The 20,089-nt window shown below is 34.5% G+C and overlaps 4 protein-coding genes across 6 annotated transcripts; 3 read left to right on the forward strand and 1 right to left on the reverse strand.

The window, feature by feature from the left end:
* The first annotated feature begins 292 nt into the window (after positions 1-292).
* Positions 293-1,009, forward strand: LOC120628664 (ragulator complex protein LAMTOR4 homolog). Of its 2 annotated transcripts, none has more exons than XM_039897215.1 (3): positions 293-486; positions 552-706; positions 815-1,009. In XM_039897215.1, exons 2-3 carry the CDS (start codon positions 573-575, stop codon positions 972-974), a joined length of 294 nt encoding a protein of 97 aa, XP_039753149.1. In that variant the 5' UTR covers positions 293-486; positions 552-572; the 3' UTR covers positions 975-1,009. The 2 variants fall into 2 exon arrangements, with proteins under 2 accessions (XP_039753149.1, XP_039753148.1); XM_039897214.1 differs by having other exon boundaries at positions 304-486; positions 568-706.
* On the forward strand, positions 973-2,760 carry LOC120628662 (protein RFT1 homolog). Its single transcript, XM_039897212.1, has one exon. It carries the CDS (start codon positions 989-991, stop codon positions 2,666-2,668), a length of 1,680 nt encoding a protein of 559 aa, XP_039753146.1. The 5' UTR covers positions 973-988; the 3' UTR covers positions 2,669-2,760.
* A 6-nt stretch (positions 2,761-2,766) lies between these two features.
* Positions 2,767-9,615, reverse strand: LOC120628663 (vacuolar fusion protein CCZ1 homolog). Its single transcript, XM_039897213.1, has 11 exons — positions 9,449-9,615; positions 9,281-9,378; positions 8,536-8,626; positions 8,192-8,251; positions 7,475-7,600; positions 6,581-6,753; positions 5,568-5,842; positions 4,744-4,928; positions 4,051-4,136; positions 3,813-3,940; positions 2,767-2,944 (listed from the first exon to the last, which is right to left on the reverse strand). The coding sequence occupies exons 1-11, from the start codon at positions 9,518-9,520 to the stop codon at positions 2,886-2,888; spliced, it is 1,353 nt and encodes a 450-aa protein (XP_039753147.1). The 5' UTR covers positions 9,521-9,615; the 3' UTR covers positions 2,767-2,885.
* A 1,209-nt stretch (positions 9,616-10,824) lies between these two features.
* Positions 10,825-20,056, forward strand: LOC120628519 (EF-hand domain-containing family member C2-like). Of its 2 annotated transcripts, XM_039896896.1 has the most exons (17): positions 10,825-10,976; positions 12,075-12,230; positions 12,939-13,089; positions 13,397-13,509; positions 14,256-14,345; positions 14,446-14,522; positions 14,590-14,755; positions 15,368-15,530; positions 16,093-16,276; positions 16,576-16,726; positions 17,118-17,306; positions 17,623-17,768; positions 17,842-17,958; positions 18,405-18,584; positions 19,041-19,182; positions 19,761-19,903; positions 19,945-20,056. In XM_039896896.1, exons 1-16 carry the CDS (start codon positions 10,920-10,922, stop codon positions 19,869-19,871), a joined length of 2,193 nt encoding a protein of 730 aa, XP_039752830.1. In that variant the 5' UTR covers positions 10,825-10,919; the 3' UTR covers positions 19,872-19,903; positions 19,945-20,056. The 2 variants fall into 2 exon arrangements, with proteins under 2 accessions (XP_039752830.1, XP_039752829.1); XM_039896895.1 differs by having other exon boundaries at positions 19,761-20,056.
* The last annotated feature ends 33 nt before the right edge of the window (positions 20,057-20,089 follow it).

The raw sequence follows: 20,089 nt of genomic DNA on the forward strand, positions 1-20,089 counted from the left end.
TGATTAGGTAATTTTGTGATTACATTTTCTCGTTTTGTGGATCAGAGACGTCAGAATCAGATTTTCTAGGAACGACACGCACCTCTTTTGGATACTGTTTGGATCTGACCCTTTAGAGTACGATCCAACCCGCTAAGAACCTGCCAAAACTCACAACCGTCGCGTCCCAGCCGCCGTCACAGGTAGGATCCAAGCAATGCGATTGGTTCCTGCCGCGCCGTTATGCGTCTGCCGCATATGCGGAAAGCCTTACAGGTAAGATGGAACCGTCCATATGAAACCAAATCACCGTCCGAAGAATTGCACGGAATTAAGGGTCAGAGTTTAGCAAAGTATCGGGAGCTAAAGAATCGATTAAAATAATATTAAACGAAAGTATCGACACTTTTTGCGGAAGCCTACCCTAGTGCCATTTGTAATTCTAATTTGAATTTTGACATTTGTCAGAAACGCAAAGGCTAAGCTAAAAGCTATTGGCGTTCAAAGGTACAAATAAACTAATAAAAATAGTGCAAATCCTGATAAATTAATTATAAAGTTTTATTGTTCAGTATGTCACAATTTCAGCTATAATGGAAAAAATTCCTGACCAGCTAGGGTACCTCATATTAACCGAGGACGGAGCAGTCCTGGAGTCCGGCGGTGAACTTGAAAACGACGAACGAGTGGCCACCATTATTACGGACCTAATCAGCTTATCAAATAGGTATTTATTGTCTTTACACGTACCAAATCGAAATGTTTTATTAACAATAAAAAAGTGTAATGTTGTTTTGAATTTAGTCTCCAAATCTTATTACTGTATTTTTTACAGCATTGATCCTGTGGCTTTTGGCCCTGATGAGAAATTCAAGAAAATAACTATAACATATGATGATCACTGGTTTATTATATGCATATCTAATAAGAAGATATATGTTGTAAAAAGAAACATACCCACATCTTCTTCTGAAAGTATTGCTGTGAACGTGTGAGCACTCAAAACAAAATGGGCAGAAATTTACTAATGAGCAGCCTTGAAAATGCATCTTTTAATATAATACTACAAATTTTGTTTCGATGTATAACGTTTATTATAAATGCCTGGGTGATTAGAAATGTAGGCTATGAAGTTATTGGAATAATGAATGTTAGATTGCTGTTACTTGAAAGCACAATACTATTTCTGAGTAGAGAACCATTTCATCGTGCTTGCATAGGCCAAAGAGATGAGTTGAGCTGGAATCAAATAATAAATCAAATCTGGCTATCTGTCCCCATAAGCTGTTTCTTATCATTGGTCTTTGTTTATATTTGGATAAACGTGTTACCATTAGGTCATCCAGAGCATGCATTTCAATATGAATTTGGATGTTGGAGTGTTGCATTATCTTGTATTTTAGAGCTTTGTTCAGCAAACATGGCTCTAGTAGCACAATTATTCTGTTTTGTTAAACTAAAGGTTATCCTTGATACCTTACATATTTTGGTGAGGACAATTCTATTTCTGTCTATTATTATATATGACAGATCATTAGCTCTTGTAGCATTCTCTGTAGCACAAGTGGGGAGCATAGGAGTTATTGTATTAGCTTATTACTGTTTCTTCTATTGGTACATCAAATGTAAGCCACTATTTGCAAAGGGTGCATTGAAAAGTCGATATCTAGGTAATAATATTTTAGAGAAAATGTACAGTAATATGGATGACTTTAACTTTAAATCACTTAAAGATTTTTTGCCCAAATATTTAGGTTCTTTTAATGCTACATTTAATAAGAAATTAAATACCCTCACACTTAGTTTTGCTAAACAAGGTGTTGTCAAGCAATTGTTGACTGAGGGGGAAAAGTATGTAATGTCCGCTAGTCCAGTGATGACTTTTGCTGAACAAGCAACCTATGATGTTGTAAATAATTTGGGAAGTTTAGCTGCCAGATTTGTATTTCGCCCTATAGAAGATAGCAGTTATTTTTATTTTACCCAAATGGTGAGCAGGGACTTACCTCTGTATAAGCAAGATCAAAATAAAATCCAAGAATCTTGCATAGTCTTATCACAAGTTTGCAAGACTGTAAGTTCTATTGGTTTAATAGTTCTTGTGTTTGGCTTGAGTTATTCTCGAACATTTTTGGTTTTGTATGGTGGAGATGCATTTGTGGCAAGTGGTTTACCAGTACAGTTGCTCCGTAGTCATTGTTTTGCTATTGTACTAATGGCAATCAATGGCATTACTGAATGCTACACTTTCGCCACTATGACCAGTGCACAGTTAAATAGTTACAATTACCTGATGGTTTTCTTTTCAATAAGCTTTTTATTGCTATCCTATGGATTGACTTATGTTTTAGGGCCGGTTGGTTTTATTATTTCTAATTGCATAAATATGATTGCTAGAACCTTGCATAGTATACATTTTATTAATAATAAATGCAAGGATACTGATTACAGACCTCTAGATGGTCTTCATGTTGGCAAAATATTCCTATTCATTTTATTTATTGCTGGTTGCATTTGTAAAATATCAGAAAATAAATTTGCTCGTAATTCCGTGGTAACACATGTAACAATTGGAGCAGTGTGTTTGATCTTTGTATTATTATCGTGGGGATATGAAAATAAGGATCTTGTGGTTAAAACATACAGGAAGTTTGTAGGCAGTAAAGAAGAGAAAATGTCAACAGATTAGCGTTTGTTTATTGTTAGGCTTATATAATTAAGTATAATAATATTATGTAAATAAGATTTATCTGTATTATTAATAATTATAAAAGAATATAACACATGTTGCCTATGAAAAAGCAGTTTTATTTGACATAAAATATAAATGTATTATCTAAATATTCAAAATATACAACATAAATAGATTTAACAATACAATGATATGCTGATTACGAATACTAGTTTCACGTGGGATAGAAGAAGATGCCTTTCATCTGATCCTCACATATTCTTCTAACTTCATCTGTAACCATTCAAAAATATTGACATCATGTATTAATTTGCAAGCATTTTATACAGGTGAGTCTCTTTTTAAATAGTAGACTTTTCCCTGTGGAAACCATGAGTTCGGTCTTGTTATGCGGTTGGCTTGAACTGAAATAATTAATCTGTCCATTGCTCCTACCAAGGGTTGCTGTCTGAATGATTGGACCAAGAATAGCTGAACAATAATAATTATTGTTTAGGATTTGTTCAAAAAATAGTTAAGAATAATTATTATTCTTAACTATTTTTTTCTGTGAAATCTTTTAACACACCAAATTATCACACAAACACATCTAATCAATTAAACAAAATTTCCCAGTTGTTGAGATTAGTCTAAGTACCAATCTGACCACTAGGAAATATAACTCAACTAGATTATTATACTTTTTATTAATTACTAAGCCAATGTCTCAAACTAAATTAATTTAATTTATTGTTTTTCTAATTAAATAATATTTAATCTATTGAATTTAATTGTTATCAATATCTTCAGCTTTTTAACATCCAATTACTGGAAGCATCTCTCTCATAGTCCGAAAGTATAGAGCATAGACAAACCATGTTGCTCTAATGAAGGTTGGTGCAACAACACATAACATGTACAACATTTATATAACATTTATTACCACCAGTGTTATTGATAAAAATAAGGGCTAATGGTTTAATCTGATCTCTGAGGCACAGGGGTGGGTTTTACTTCAGGCTGCTACTGGAGTGGGAATAAGAGTTGAACCCAGGTTTTTGTGAACTGAAGTCCAACATAATAACCACCAAATTAAAGAATGAGCATAAAATATATTGAGTGCTTTAATTAATTAATTAAATAAAATTACTATTTACGTTACCTGCAATATCTTTCAAATTAGCATTTTTTTCTTGAATGATTACATAAAATTCTCTATCATTAGAAGATTTTCCGGTGATCCAATACTCATCAGGTGTTTTGATTATAATTTCGCCATAATTTCCAAGGCTGAAAAATTTAAAAAATAAGTAAAGTAATCATGCCACTCAAAAAATAAATCCGCAGACTATATTTTATAATAAATTAATGTTTAATTATATTACGTAATGCATATTTACCTTTTTCTATCAGAGTGTATACCAGCAATTATACTTAAAACTTCTGGTTTTATTGTTGTAGATGGTGTTAATGAAGTGCCCGGAGACTAAAAAAATAACAATAGTTTTAAATTATTTTTTCTATTAGCTAATAGAATATTAAGAATTTATTTACTTTTTATAACAAGTATACATAATAGTTTTTTTATACTAACCAAATATATGAGCCTAAAATAAAGATGTTATTATTATAGCATCTGGGGACTTAGTACCAACTATCACTTTAAACTGTAATATTTTAAAATGACAGTTTACATTCCTTGTCGTCATAAAATACATAATTGTGTAACAAAATGACAACAGCAATATAATAATAATGCTTTTAAGCGATGGTAGTAAGTTCCCAGATCACTGATCTCTATTACCATGGTCCTGTCATTTGATTTTGTCTGAATTGGTTGAACCCATTTTGCACTTAAATTGACTCCTTAATACGATTGTCCAAGGAACTAAAATGAAATTGACTATAAATCATTAACCCCAGGGCCGTTTTCGCGCTTTCCCTAGACTCTATTTTGCATTAGTTCCAGAGACAATCGTCTATCAAACGTGGCGCTTTAATTGACGTTAAAATTTCAGCTGGCAATTGTTTATGGACAGCTATGGTTATAAGAACGAGGTCAGTGCATCTTAAAACGGTATTTCTTTACTTACAGAAGTTTTATAAGCCAAGTTAAGTCTGTTGAAGTACAAAAAACTGTGGTCCGCGTTTGACAGTTGAGCACTTTGCATTGCATGAAGCGCACATTGTTCACTTATAGACGATGCTATTGTTGACAGCTGCGGTCCGGTGAATGCGTCCAATGACCTGAATACGTCTATGTTGAGGTTTGTGTTCACTGCAAAAAAAATCAAGGATAAATAAAACAGGTTTCGCGTGACAAGGATAAATTAAACAGAGCTTAGATAAAACAATTACTTGTTCTCACAGCATGCTTATAACTACCTCGTCGGTCTTTGGTTATATTCCTTGGGCGATAAATTGTTAGTTATTGGGCTTCTGTACCCGAAGCATCAGAGAACAATAAAACCGTCTGCTACATATATTATTTATTAATTGTATGTGAATATAATTGTGAAAGCCCGCAAACACATATTGTAGCAGCGTGTTGGTATTTAAATTACTTTCCTAGAAACACCAGGCCTTTGTCTTTCGTATAAAAAATAATTGGCTAATTGTTAAATTTAACTAAATCCTAACTTATATTATAAATGCGAAAGTATGATTTGATTAGAATTTTGGCATTTAGTTAGAGTTAGAAAAAACGGTTCCCACGTGATATGCAAAAAGAACGCGCACGAATACTACAATGGAGTTGCCATCAACAGTGAAAAAAATAACCTATCACTCATTGTAGTCTGTCAATTTGGGCCAGGGGTTTTAGTCTGCCAATTTGGCCCAAGAATTTTAGTCGGCCAATTTGGGCCAGGAATTGGCACTATTGTCAAAATGAACGAAACACAGTAAATAGAGTTACCATCAACAGTGAAGCAAACAGTTGCACTAAGTGTTCTATAGATAACAAGATAGTACTGCTTGGCTTCGGAATCATCCTCTCGCATAAGGTATACTTTGTGAAGTTTTTGCAGGTCGTCAGCATTGCGTATGCCTTCCGGAGGGCTAATAAATCGACCGTGTCTTTGCGCAGCCGTCACGGCACCGCCTTGGATCTCCTTTTCAACTTGCTTTGGTAGCAATGTTTGAACTAAATACTGGTATAAAGTGAGCATATCATTTGTTGCTAGACCATTCCTGTAATATTAATTACAAGACAATATTTGAAATATTAAGACAATATTTGTAATATTAATTATAAGACCACAAGTGATGTGAAGTCAATTCTTTTTTTTTATTCCCCTACAAGGTATAGACCACAAGTGATTTGAAGTCAATTCTTTTTTTTATTCCCCTACAAGGTAGTTCTTGACTGCAATGCAGTCAATAATAGTAACGGGCCAACCTATTAGGGTGATGGCAATTATAAAGCCGTACGTACACACCGAATTGTTATGTACGCGACAACGTGCGGGAACTCGTTTGGCGGCAAGCCGTTGTTAGTAGGATGGTATCTAGCCACGGCCGAGTCCTCCCACAAAAAAAAGATTCGATCAAGAAACGGTCCAGTGCCTGATCTCTTTCCGCTCGAGTCAGATATGCGGCCCCTTCGGACTATGAGAGTGAGAGAGGAGAGAGAGAAAAGAGAGTGCACCTGTCCTGCCACACTTGCGTATGATAATAGTGAAGCAATCTCTCTGGTGATTGACCACCGTGGCCGAAATCGATCAGGGAAACTGTTGCTGCGTGGCTTCAAGCTATGTTCTTCTGAGGTCCAATAGTTAGCGTTTCGGAGCCAACGATTGGTCTTCAGGTACTCTGGTCGAAAATATTTAAAGCTTTACGAATGCTGTCTTTCAGAGTTAATGGCCGCTTATCTCTTTCTCATCATTTTGAAAACATACTGTTATTAACATAAACTAAAAATAATCTTACCATATTAGCTGGTCATTGTAGACAAAGGAGACACACTTAAATTCTGGGTAATTAATTTCTAACAGATCTATAAAGCATACTACTTTGAAAAACGAGTTCTTCTCTAGAGGCAAGTAGTTTATTCCTTGTATAACATTAGCTAGATCATTGGTAATATTTCTTGACATAATGTACTGAAAGAGAAGCAAACACAAATTATCGTCAACTCGAAGAGCAACTCCCTTTTATAAGCTGTACTGTCTGTCTGTCAAAGAATTGAATTGATTTGGATGCGGTTTTTTATTCAAAGGGCTGCTTTATGCCAGCAATGCGAGTAGCTACGCTAGTTATGTTTGATGAATATCTGTTCAACTGCAAGAGGACCGACAGCTCTTTTAGCTTTTTTTACTATCACTTCAACTTGTCTTATATACTTCTATAGATTGCTTAGTTATCCTCAAGACTCTGCAATTACATTGCATTGCAGTCTGCTGAGCTGACGGTTTAACCACTACAGCCTATGGACTACTACAGACAATTTGCATACAGATTGGGTTTCAGGTCATTCTTTTTTGGCAAAACACAGCCGAGCTTTAGCGAAGGTTCTTATATATATGTTTTTGTCGGGTGATATGTTTCGGCAGTTAAAGTTTATTTGCATGGTGGATTTTAAAAACAATCATTTAATTCCCTCTAATACGCACGCAATAACGCGTGTGGTGCTTGTTTGTTTTTTATTCGTGTCTTTTTTATCTATGTTCACTTCCATCACTGCACTGATCTTAACTTAATTCAGCTACAGATACGTTCAAGAACGATTAAATAAAACCCAAAGTTGCAGCCACCTTGCCTTAGACCTTCATGTGACTAGTGAAACAAGATTTAAATTTGTAATCATTATGAAATGTATCTTACAGGTGTGAAGAATTGTTCACAGTTGGTATAAATATCTTCTATTGGAATGTCTTTCATTGGTCCAATAAACATAGTAAACATTTTATACGCCGACTTAAGAAAGTCATGCATCACTGAAGGCTCTATCTGAAACAATATATACATAATTAATGAATTAAAATTACAGATAACTAATGCAGAGTCAGTCAATTGCAGAAAATTAATGAAAGAAGCAATCCTTTTTATATTACGTCATCATCATCATCATAATTTCAACCAATGGATGTCCACTGTTGGACATACGTCTTTTGTAGGGGGTTCCTCAATACACGGTCCTGGGCCGCTTGCCTCCAGCGGCTGCCAGCGACTCGCCTAATGTCATCTGTAAATCTCATTGGGGGCCGATCTACGCTGTGTTAACCGGTGTGGGGTCGCCATTCCAGCACCTTTAGATTTCAACGTCCATCGGTTCTCCGAGCTATGTGCCCTACATATTACTAATACACATTTTAAATTGTCGTGTAAATCATTAGTCTACTTATTAGTGTGTGGATCAGTGAAACACTTTATGAAGCTTTATGTTATTTTAACACTTTATGTTGCCTAAGCATATTGAACTTAAAAAGAGTACATTTTGATGGTTTAGAAGAAAAAATGTGATAACTATCACCATAGACAATGTCATTTTATCTCTTTCTCACAATATCATTAATATAAATTTTATCAATTTTTACTTACTACTTCTTTCTTTTCATTGCCTGTTGTTGCAGCTTTAGTTGCATACGGTATTCTTACCACCTGTAAAGAGTTATCTTTTGTTAACTGGAATATAAAAAGAAGTTGCAAGGAGGATACAATATGTGGAATAAAAAAAATATAAAAATAAAAAGAAATTATTATGTATTTAATAATTTTCTATTCAATCTACTATACTGCACTTACAGTTTTGTCATTGTAGCATGGTACAGGTTATGTATGCATACCTCTTAATTTCTCTGCTTTTTCAATCAAGAATCACCTGCATCATGCTACACTGTAAAAACTGTAAAGAAGGTCATTAAGTTGTAGTTTTGAACTGTTACCAGAACCATCCAAAAGTCTTTCTCTGGTTGGTAGAAGATGTATCTCTTGCTCTGTGTCTGTAGTGCTTCACATGGTTCTGATGAAAATGTCCTAAAATAATAAAAAAAATGTTTATCATATTGTGCTTTGATAAAGATAGTGGGTCTATAGCACAATAGAGGCACAATATACTTTCAACATTAGCTGATAAAGGTCCCACTGCTGGAAACAAGCCTCCTCCCAGGAAGCACAGAGGTTAAGGAATCAACCCAAAACAATACTCCAATCTGGATCAGCTAGTCATTGGGGGCAGATGGCCAACCCCTTTACTGCAGGTTTCCTTCACTGTTGAAGCAAGTGATATTAAAATTGTATCTCTTCTCGGGCAGGCAACATGAGTTGAAAATGCTAATGAATTTAGACCAATACTTAATATACTGCAATAAGCCCAACAATTATTTATTGTAAAGTCTATATCTCCTGACAACACTTCAGTTTGTAGCAAAACGTGCATACGGTGAAGGTTACATTGCCAAAGATCTGTTTGGTGTGGAGTATAAGGATTGAAGAAAAATATTAGTTAAAGCATACAGATTCTCCTTTTTTTCGCGGAGTATAGCAAGTTAAGCTTCATTTTCATAATATATACTATCCTTCATTTTCATAGTAATTCCTGCTTCCTAATTCTATCCAATATTCACTGTGGTAGGAAGTATTACATCTATTACTACTATATTATAACTAATATTTATAAAAAAAACTCACGTCATAAATTTTACAACTGCTTCACATAGTCCTACTTGAATTTTTCGAGCATCTGGGGATACTTGACTTGGATGAAAGAATAATATTCGTTTTAGTTCCTAAAACAATGATTATATTAGCTTTTAGCAGAAAGCAAATAAAGGTAAGATTCATAGAAATATTACTCACATCCCCCTCCTGCGGTCCTAAAGTAGAGTTAAATATGAAAAACGAATTTACTTTATTTTTCACATCAATCATTTTTAAAACTATAAAATATCACTAGCTAAAATTTGAATAACTGTTTAATTCAACCCATTCGAAATATCGCATTATTTAGTATTTCAAATACTTTTATTTTATAGTCGTAAAAATATAATAGGCCCGTTTTGACATTTGTCATCGCGACGTAACTAGTTATGGAACCATAAGACTCTGTACTCGATACTCACGATAAATTAATTCAAGTTTGTATCAGTACTGAATTGATATTATTATGTATTGTAAAGTGTTCGTTCGTTCAAAGTATTCCTATAACTTCACAACCAATACGCGTAACTGGCTGTTGATTATACGTCCACTTTTCAACATGTTGAAACAGAGTTAGTACTATATAAAAACAAACACAAAAATCGAGTCAAATCACTATGTTTAAATTAATGTCCAAAATAGAAGAGCCATAGTTAACGTAAAAGTAAACAATATATATCAAACTTAAACGAGCGCACAGTCAACTTTACAAGATGAGGAACGAAAAACTGCGCAGTGCGCGCGGGGACGCTTCAATCATGTGCCGCTTGGTCAGATACATCAACTCAGACTCATTATTTAGAACCCATTTTGAGAACCAAGCTCATTCGTTGCAGTTAAAATAACTACACAATATATAATTTCGATATTCAGTAAAAAAATGGTTACAGCTCTAGTATAAAAAAAAAAAAGACTGAGAACGTAACTGTTTTCGGAACGTTTCGCAACAATTATAAATTGCATGCTACTATGAAGTAAGCGCAAAAAGAATACTCGCGACATATTCTTTCGTATTATTTAACGTCCCAAAAAAATTTACGTATTTTTTAAAACACTGTATGTAATTGATTTTTATTTTTTTGGTTCTTTCAGTTTCGTTCCAAGTTACATTCTATGGTCTTGCACAAATGTCAAAACGGGCCTATTACATTTTTACGACTATAGTGGTTTCAAGGTTTTCGTATTGCCAAACAGTTGTAGGTTTTTTTTCTGTAGACATTGACACTGACAGTTATTAAGCATATAGATCTTAGTAAACGCAATGTTAGTTTCTTGTCATTATCACAGTTTTCTGGGCGTTTACGTTTGATGATGAGGATATAAACATAGTAGTGTATCGATATTAAGTGCAAAAAGGTTAATTTTAGCATTTCAGGACTAAAACACAACCTCTTTTATTTTTTATTCAGGGTATCAAATATTAATTGTATCCTCAGTGCAAAGGATACCGACCTATAATCAAATATGTGATAGAAGGCGAATATAAACTTAAACATTTTATACGTTTCCATAGAAACCTTATATTAATTTATTTCAATTTTGATTCGTGATGAATTTTGTACATTGGTTTTAATACTAAAGAAAATATACTTGAAATTATACCAACGAGAAAGTCAATAAAACAGGGATCATGTCCATACGAAATCCTCGTTTACCGCTGTTGCCCGGGTATGGGACTAATCCCATGGTATGTTGTACATTATCTGCTTTTAGAATTTATTTTCAATACCAATTTCATGAATTAGATATCTTTTAAGGTGAACATTAAAAAAAAGTTATTCTTTCGACCTATTCTAGCTTTCTTTTAAATAAATTAGGTCGTTCGCGTCAGTCGCATGATGGTAGTTTATAAAAATCGAAGATTGATTGTCGGAGAATGATAAGCACAGTGTGAGGTTCGTCACTCTTTTTCCATTGACTGGTACTACGTATCTTGCTATGGGCTAAAATACAATCAATAAAACTTTTTATCAATAATGGAACTGCCTAATTATTAGCACTTGATCATAAGCTCTTGGGTTCGATTCCTTGGTTGGGCTAAAAATTTGTATTGGGTTTAGCTTAAGAATCTCAGAACCAGCCCGGAGTGAGGAATTTATTCGTTTCCGTGCCTCGGAGATCACGATAGTGTTGTTGAGAACACATTATAATCCACTTCTACCTTTTTTTATTGATTATATTACAATAAGACTTACAAGATTAAATTAATTACTCAAACTTCATGCCCGCGTGGAATACTGCCGAGAATGCTGGCTGCATTTCCGTGTGTCCAACACGGATGCCTATTTGCTGAAGCCAGGCTGATTATTTTCGCAAAAATGAGCCAGGTCTTCTGTCACCAGATGAGGAAGTCAATCTCGGTGAAATATCTCGCAAGAATTTTTTTTCCACTTAGACTGCATGGCCCCGGGGTCTCCATGGCAATCGGGACTATTAATTAACTCTCTATTAGGGAGGCATACTTACGCAATTTGCCGTTTTCAGCCATCTCGGATGCGTATCCAGGTCTTAAGGCTTTCACCTTGAGATGAGGCCAATGTGTCAACGTATGTTGCGTCTCACAAAAGCGGCACAGGCCTCTTCTCTCATAGGGGAGGAAATTGACCCACCACGATACTTCAATGCGGGCATGCGGGCTTTAAAGATTATTATGACATGTTAGAGATTATAACTGTAACCTGTGCCATAATGTACCCTTCGGCCTTACAACCTAGTAAAGTACGTAGGTACTTAGGTATTAAAAGAATATTGTAAATTTATTATAGCAAATAACTTTTATTTTCAGATTGGCAAAACAAATTTCGGTGTCCGACCAATATTCACTTCTATTGATAAAGTGAACATGTTGGTCGATAAACCGGAAAGTGTGAATCGCGTACCCTCGCTGTATTGTAGGAAACAGGCACCAGATTTGCCGACTTGGATCATGTATGATAAAAATGTAAGTACTACTTTATTCAAAGTCAAAGTAATAAATATCTTTATTCAAGTCGGCCCATAGATATTATTTATGGTGCGTACATTACATGAGGAATGTGTACACCGTATTGAGATGATGGCGATAACCATGTTCGTGAACTTAAAACTAAATCTACGGGGGTCTAAGAAGAAGTCCACAACAAACTTAGCCGGGTGTCCTTATGTGTTATCTATATCTCACATTGTCATTTAAAATTATAAGAGCAACCAGGTTAGAGCAATAATTCACACCCAAGCTTTACTAAAATAGGACTTTTCCGTAAACTAACTTCCTCACTCCTGACATTAATAAACAACCTCACCGCAAATCGCCGATTGAATTTAGTACCTTTTTCTCATTCCTGTCTAAAAGGACGGCTCTACTAAATCTTTTTATCTGAAGATGTTGGATCAGATATTTTTTATCTGAAGATGTTAGATCATTGCTTTCGAGCATAAGTCTAACATGTCTCATCTTTCAGGTTATATCTATCTTTATTTACCTTGGCTTTTCGCAATGCGACGAAAAACTTTACAATAGCATTAAAATAGTGGAGCTGTCGAAATATTTACGTTTTAATCAAAATTCTAATTCAAGTTGTTTAGTAATTCGTTTGTTTATAACTAGAATTTCTATTAACTCATGCCAAAAAAAAAACTTAGTTTAAAGACTAATTTGTTGACATTTCAGATTCTGCGTTATCAAGCATTTTTTCAACAAACACTACTGGAAAATCGAGGGTCCAGTAATATATTGCGTAAAGTTGACATTTTCTTTTTTCTTGAAGATGGCACGATTAAGGTGACGGAGCCAAGAACTGAAAACAGTGGGTTGTCACAAGGTGAGGCATACATTTTAAAATATTCTTTTACGTTGAAGTTGCCGGAGCAAACAAACCGCTTATTGGAGAGAGGGTTCAAGAGCTAAGATCCATGACGCTGTTTCGTTACGGTTGCGGGCCTTACCGATCCCTTGTTAGGTACTTTGTACCGGTTCTCGACGGCTAAACGTGCTCATCGAGGCACGGGGATATATAACGCCAAATTTGCAACTTTGGGCTTGTAAATTCGAATTTATTTATAGAAAACACCAATAATTATCTATCTTTTCATCTGAGTATCTATAATGTAAAGAAACCACAATTTTAGGTACGCTAATAAGTCGTCAAAGAATTCGGCTTCCGTTCAGCTATGATTTATATTATGATGTACTTGATCTAAATATTGGACGAGAAGTTACCTTCTTTGGAAAAGTATTTAAGGTTAGTACATGTAAGTAAGTAATCAAAGACATGGTTAAATCAAAAGCGAGGAGATCCATAGAAGCTTAACGTGTTGCGAAGCTGCAGTGGCAGTGTAATAGGCACACAGGTATTGATAAACGTTAGACGAACGGTAGTTATTATTGGTGAATACATGGCATCCAACAAGTCGCAGTGGCGCTGAACACAAGTGGACCAAACTGAGGAATATAGCAGTCCATATAAGAGATCTGCAGACTCAGCAGTTAACGTCCATCGGTTAAAACGATGCAATAAGTATTTAGCTAAATAATAATACGTCCTTAACTACCTATATCGAATAAGTCACATTTTTCCACTACCTAATAAAGTGTCTGGAGTCCCTTGATTTTACTTTTGCATATGCTGTTAGGGCTGTATCTGATTTCATTCAGTAAAAACTATGGCAATGGTTTACCTACTCAAAAACACAGAGTTTCAGAGACAGTAAATAATGTACCTCTAAAGCCTGTCAAGTTTTATTTCGGTTTTTATTTATACGTTGTATAGGGGCTACAAATTACTGAAAACTTTCTTGGTAGTAGGTAAGTGATGTATTATGAAGCAGTCTAAGATGGAAGCGGGCTAACCTGTGAGGAGTACGTTCTAATCCGTTTCTATGCGGTATCGTAACAGATCACTTAATAGTTTGGCGACACTTCATCGTCGGATGGGCCCAATAAACTGTAAGAAAATAAATTCATTATAAGTAATTAATTTTATCACAGATCGTAAATTGCGATAACTTCACAAGAGTGTTCCTGAATCGCCTTGGAATCAATGTTCCTGATCCAATAAATTGGCCTGATGCTATTGAGGTATGCTTATTTTAGAGTTATCTATTTAGTGGATATGTTTTATTGAAGCCAACACTGGCTATTTGTTTTTTGACTTGTAATTGTTATTTTTATTTTTAAGAGAACACCGGACACATTGAAACCTCCCAAACATAGGCCATTTCGACAGTTTCTGGATTTTGATCGACAAGTCTTAAGGTATCACAACGTAACGTAATGTTAAATTTATGAATGGTTTTTTAAGTAAATTTTTTACACATACTAGATTTCATGGATACTGGGATGATCGAGAGTCCGAATTTGGTACTATACATCTCTTGGAGATACATTATTTTTTGGCTGATGATACTATAGAAATTAAGGAAGTACTTCCACCGAATTCCGGAATGGAGGCTGGACCTATGTTTATAAAAAGAATGAGAATTCCACGAGTAAGTATCTAAGTTTTTATCCTTTCGTATGCCGTAACCACATGATTTTCTTCAGGAGACTCAACCTCATTGGGGTATTTTATTTATATACTTATTAATAAGACATTCTTACCATTAACATTTTATTTAGTAACATTCATTAAAAATCAAACAGTGTAAGAATTACAAATTCTGTCTAGTGCAGGGGTTCCCAACCTTATTAAGCCAGTGGCACACTTACAGTTACACGGCACTGAGTTGGTTACCTCTACACAATTTTTCATAGTGCGGGGACAAGGCGTGACACAAAGAATTCAAAATATATTTTGATTTTTTTGAAGTAGAGAAGGAGGATCTCGCGGCACACCTATGTACTTTTTACAGCAGCGCCCCAGCCCAGGTTGGGAAGCCCTGGTCTAGTGCAATTACATAATAAAAAAATAAAAAAAATAACTCCAAAAGTTGACGTAACTTTTTAAATTTGTCTTCTAGGTTTTATAATTATTTCCTCATAGTTAAGACATTCCTTGAGGCTCTTCTGATTGGCGTATAAGCGAGGGACTGATAAGGCTAGAATACAAATATGAGCTTTTTGGTTTAATTTATTTAACTCTGTATATTCAACATTTCTAGAAAATTCCACCACGCATAGAGATGACAGGAGGGCCAAAATTATCCTCGTATAGTCCTGCAGATTTGAGTATCGGTGCTGTTATCAATGTTTATGGACGAAATGTTGTTCTTACCGACTGCGACCCGTTTACAAAGGAATATTATCGTGTCACTTACGGATTTGGTAATTTTTTTAATTTTCTATACTCTGAACTAATTTAACTCCCTACCCATCGGGTGAATATTCTAATTGAAGTTAAAGAATTAATTTAAAATCACGGGTTCGGTTTCTGAAACTACGATTTAAATTGTTTTTGCGTTTTATAACCCTATTTATCAGAAAGGTTTCAGATCATGCTACAACCATGAGATCTCTAAAGTGTGAGAAATTGGGTTATCGATGATTAAAAACAACTCGATGGATAGAACTGAATTTAATATTATTCAAAAATATTATTATTATTTTATTATATTAGCAAGGTAAGTAATACGTCTGTCACCTAGCAAACTGTGAACAAGAATGAATGAAATGGCGCTGGTACATTACTTTTATAACATGTAACATTCAAAGTACCTTCTCAAATATAATTATAAATGAAGATTAGTTTTTGTATTTATTTGTAACATAAACCAACATAAAGATGGGAGAGCGATAAGACGCAGAGGGTTATTAACTTAATTTAGTCATCTTAGGTTTTATGACAACGAAGTCCCGGGGTTTATTCTAATAAATAATTTGTTTGCAGATACGTTTACTCCTCTACCATTGCCAAATGATGAAAGTACAGAGTGTATATCTACAAATATGGCGGAACGCCAGTTGCCGCCTTGGAACGGCTATGGTTCTTTTGATGATTCAGCTGAAAATTGTCGTACTGTTGAACCAAAAGCACCACATAGGGATTTTATGAAATTTCTTAATAAGGACAGGTAATTTTAGGGCTATAATCTAGGCTTCCTGATAAGTCACGATATGTAGCGAGGCATGTGTTGTGTGTCATCCACAAATAGGCTTACATTTTCGTTGTTTAAATGACCCATTTCTGCTTAAGCTGAGCGAATGCTGTGTAAAGTTAATGTGAGGTGAAATAGGAATTAAATCATGACGTTCAAATGTATCTTTTAATGTAAATTAGACCATTTAATTACTTAAACGTCCGACCTTTCCCCTGCATAAGGTATGATAATGAAGAATAGTTTTTGTTTTTCGTTGTATTTTGGTTCTATAGGGTCGGATTTGATTCCCACATACTCCGTTTTGCCGCAAGATTGGTCAATGACAACCCAGTGGATGAACAACGTTACTTTATAATAAAGTATTTTTTGTGTGACGACACAATTGGAATATTTGAACTTGGCGAACGAAATTCTGGTTTTAAGGTTAGTATAAAAATATTACAATCGACTCGAATCGAGCGTTTGACTCGAACCCCGAAAGAATGCACATTTGAAAATGGACACTATAGAACTTTTTTTGTGTTTTGCTTTTTTTAGCCTTTGCTTTTTTAGATTCTAATGATACCCATTCATCCAAATATCGCGAAGAATAAAGAATCTTACTGATATACATTCATCCTGAAAATATAAGAGATTCCCGTATGAACATTTGTGTGATAACAGACGCGTACAATAGGCGGCTAAAAAGCAATCTCTAACACGCAATCTTAAGCAGTCATGTTAACAATTATTGTCTTACAACTTAGCAATTGCTTGATTAAAAAAAATCTTTCTAATATGCAAAATTAAAATCATTCATGTTCGGTGTTGGCAGGGTGGTAAGTTCTTTCGGCGTGACAAAATGTACCTTCCAGACGTGAACTTTTTTGTGCCAAAAGAACCTCCCGCGTATACGGACAAGGATATGTGGGTTGGCAATGAGTTAGTGATTAACAAGCATCGCTTTAGACTCATTGCTGCTGATGAATATGCTTTAAGATATATGGAGGTGCATTCTAATGAGGTATTTATACGCGCTAACTAAGGCTATTTCGTAGTCTAGAAATGCAATTGTAGTAGAATTAAGCATTTTTCTAAAACCTGTATTTGCAATAATGCTCATGAATTCAAAATTCTTAACTTCCTTTACTTATTAATCTCAAACTGCTGCACGATGTATCAAATAATTGTATTTTATTTTAGTGCCTTGTTTTATGTTGATTAAAACTATTTTTGAAACAAAACTAGCACTGATTGTTGGCTAGAACTGGCTAGTTTAATTTGTAACGTTATTTTAAAAATCGGTGGTAATTTTGTATTCCAAGAATAATTTCTTTCAGTATCCGATGGCAAATATTCCATTGATAATGGACAAAATTCGCAGGACACTGGCTTCAAAAGAGAATGGCTACAAGAATTTTGTAGCTAAATATATGGAAGCTGTTTTGCCAAATAAGAAAGAACTGATGTCTGTTAGATGCTTCAAGTAGGTCAATATTTTATTTTGTAACTTGGTATTTTTTGGTTAATTTCTGTAATTGTTATGTCAACTTTTGTAGGCAGGCCTTAAAAGAAATTATGTGTGAAAAAATGACTGAACATGAATTTTTGTCACTGTTACGCTACTTTCGAGGTGATTCCGGAAAAGAAAAGAGTCCTCGACGCGAAATGATAAGGTGGGTAATATTTATGAATCTCAGGACAAATATTTCAATTATAATAAATTAAAGAGGCAATAGGATTTCTGTGCAGACACTGCCAAAATGATAAAAAAATCTCAGATTTTCAAAGATTATTGATAAATTTAAATAACAATATAATAATAATAAGTAACAATAAAAAAATTGTAAACTCACGTCCGTCATAATAATTATTCTTTCTTATTGCATGAGCGCAAAACAGCGTTGAGAAAAAAACGTAAAATAGCCTGAAATCTAAATCCTGGTTTCTTATGAGGCACGGGACCTGTTCTAAGTAGGGGGAATTTGATGGCATAAGATTAAAAAAAAAAATTACATTTCTAAAAATAATAGATAGATAACTTTTTAAAGGTCTTTATTACTTATATCAAAATATAAACTTGAAAATAGCAGCATGAGTTTACATTATAAGTATATTCCAGATCACTAGTGTTTTCTGAGATAACACGTGGTCTGTGGGACGATCGAACACGTCTATGGGAAGGTCTAATGCATGCTGATGTGGACCGTTCAGGAGTATTGTCTGAGGAGCAATTGCGCCAAATATTACGTGCGCACCGTCTTCCGATCAACCGCGACTTACTGGATTGCATGTTGAAAGTGTAAGTATGGGCCGCAAACGGCGTGTGGTAAGACCAGATTTTTTAAAATTAAATTGAACATACGCGTTAAACATTTATAGTGTAAAAGAAATAAACACTTAGTATTGTAAATTGTATAAACTGAAGGGTTGCATTGGTAGCTCGAATACGGCTTGGAATAAAGTATAAAAAGAAATCAAAGACTGTTTCCAATAACTAATACACACATTTTATTTATCGAATAGTTTTTTGAATTAATCGTAGAGTATGTTTTGAAAGCTCGGAGGACCAACGTTGAGGGTCCTAATTTGCTGGACTGGCGATCCCGCAAACGAAAGCGTAGCAGTCCATTTTCCCCAATCATTCTTTGTGTAAACCCAATTTTCTCGATGATCTAGCTATTTTTGTTTTATGACTGTTGTTTTAAATAAGTAATGAGCACCCTTTGACTTTTATATTAATAATAAAAAATTGTAGGCTTGAAAAGGATGACAACTGCAACATACAGTACGAAGACTTAATGTCGTTCCTAGACTTCCAAACTAGACCTGTAGTCAATCTTACTGAAGATGACTATATGAAAATAGTGCGTCACGCGCCGCCAATAAAAGATACTGAGGTACGTACTTATACCATGTTTTCCATTAACACGTGTATGTAATAATAATAAAAATCCTTTGTTGCCATACACTATTGTTAATACAAGATTATTAACTAAATGATTATCAATTAATATTCATTGACACCCACACCCATAATCCGTTTCGATGCGACATCATACCCGAACGGCATGTCTTTGCCGGTAGGTTGGTAACTAGCCACGGCCAAAGCCTCCCACCAGACCTAAACAGTGTGTGAATTATTGTTTTAGTATTATATCGATAGGACAATTATGTTATGGTTGCTACTGCGCATTCTCTTATGACAATTATGATCTACAGTTATTTCTCTAAAAGTATTAATAGTCTCGGGAAATAGTGATGTGACAAAAGTTTTTTATTACACAGAATACCCCTACCGTCTTACAGAGGGTTCCAGAGATTTTTAGTTCTTATATAACTTATCCAAACTGCTAAATAAATAAAATTGAATAATACAGCAAGGAAAGCAGTAAATAGAATTTATTCTGTGTAAGTTGCATACGGTGACCATTTTCCATAAAATCTTGTACGAGTACATTTATGGTTATTTTTACAGTGTAAACTATGGGCAGACGCGGAGACAGTAATAGATGACGGGTACGTGAATTGGAACGCCTTTCTCTGCCAACTGAATCTGGACCACCTTGTAAAAGAACAGACTCAGTAGTAGTAGAAACTAACAGTGGTAATTACAGTGAGTTATAAATATTTAATTTTTGAAATAATTTTAGCTAACATTATAATCAACTGTCAAGTATTAGAATTAACTGTCAGTAATTATTTTGATATTGATGTTTTTATTTCTGACACACATGTTTACCGCAATAAATTATTACAGCTAAATTACAGACATTTTATTTTTCGATTCATAGATACTAAAGGGAA

Source organism: Pararge aegeria, chromosome 13 (genome assembly GCF_905163445.1).
Source record: "Pararge aegeria chromosome 13, ilParAegt1.1, whole genome shotgun sequence".
Taxonomy (NCBI): Eukaryota; Metazoa; Arthropoda; class Insecta; order Lepidoptera; family Nymphalidae; genus Pararge; species Pararge aegeria.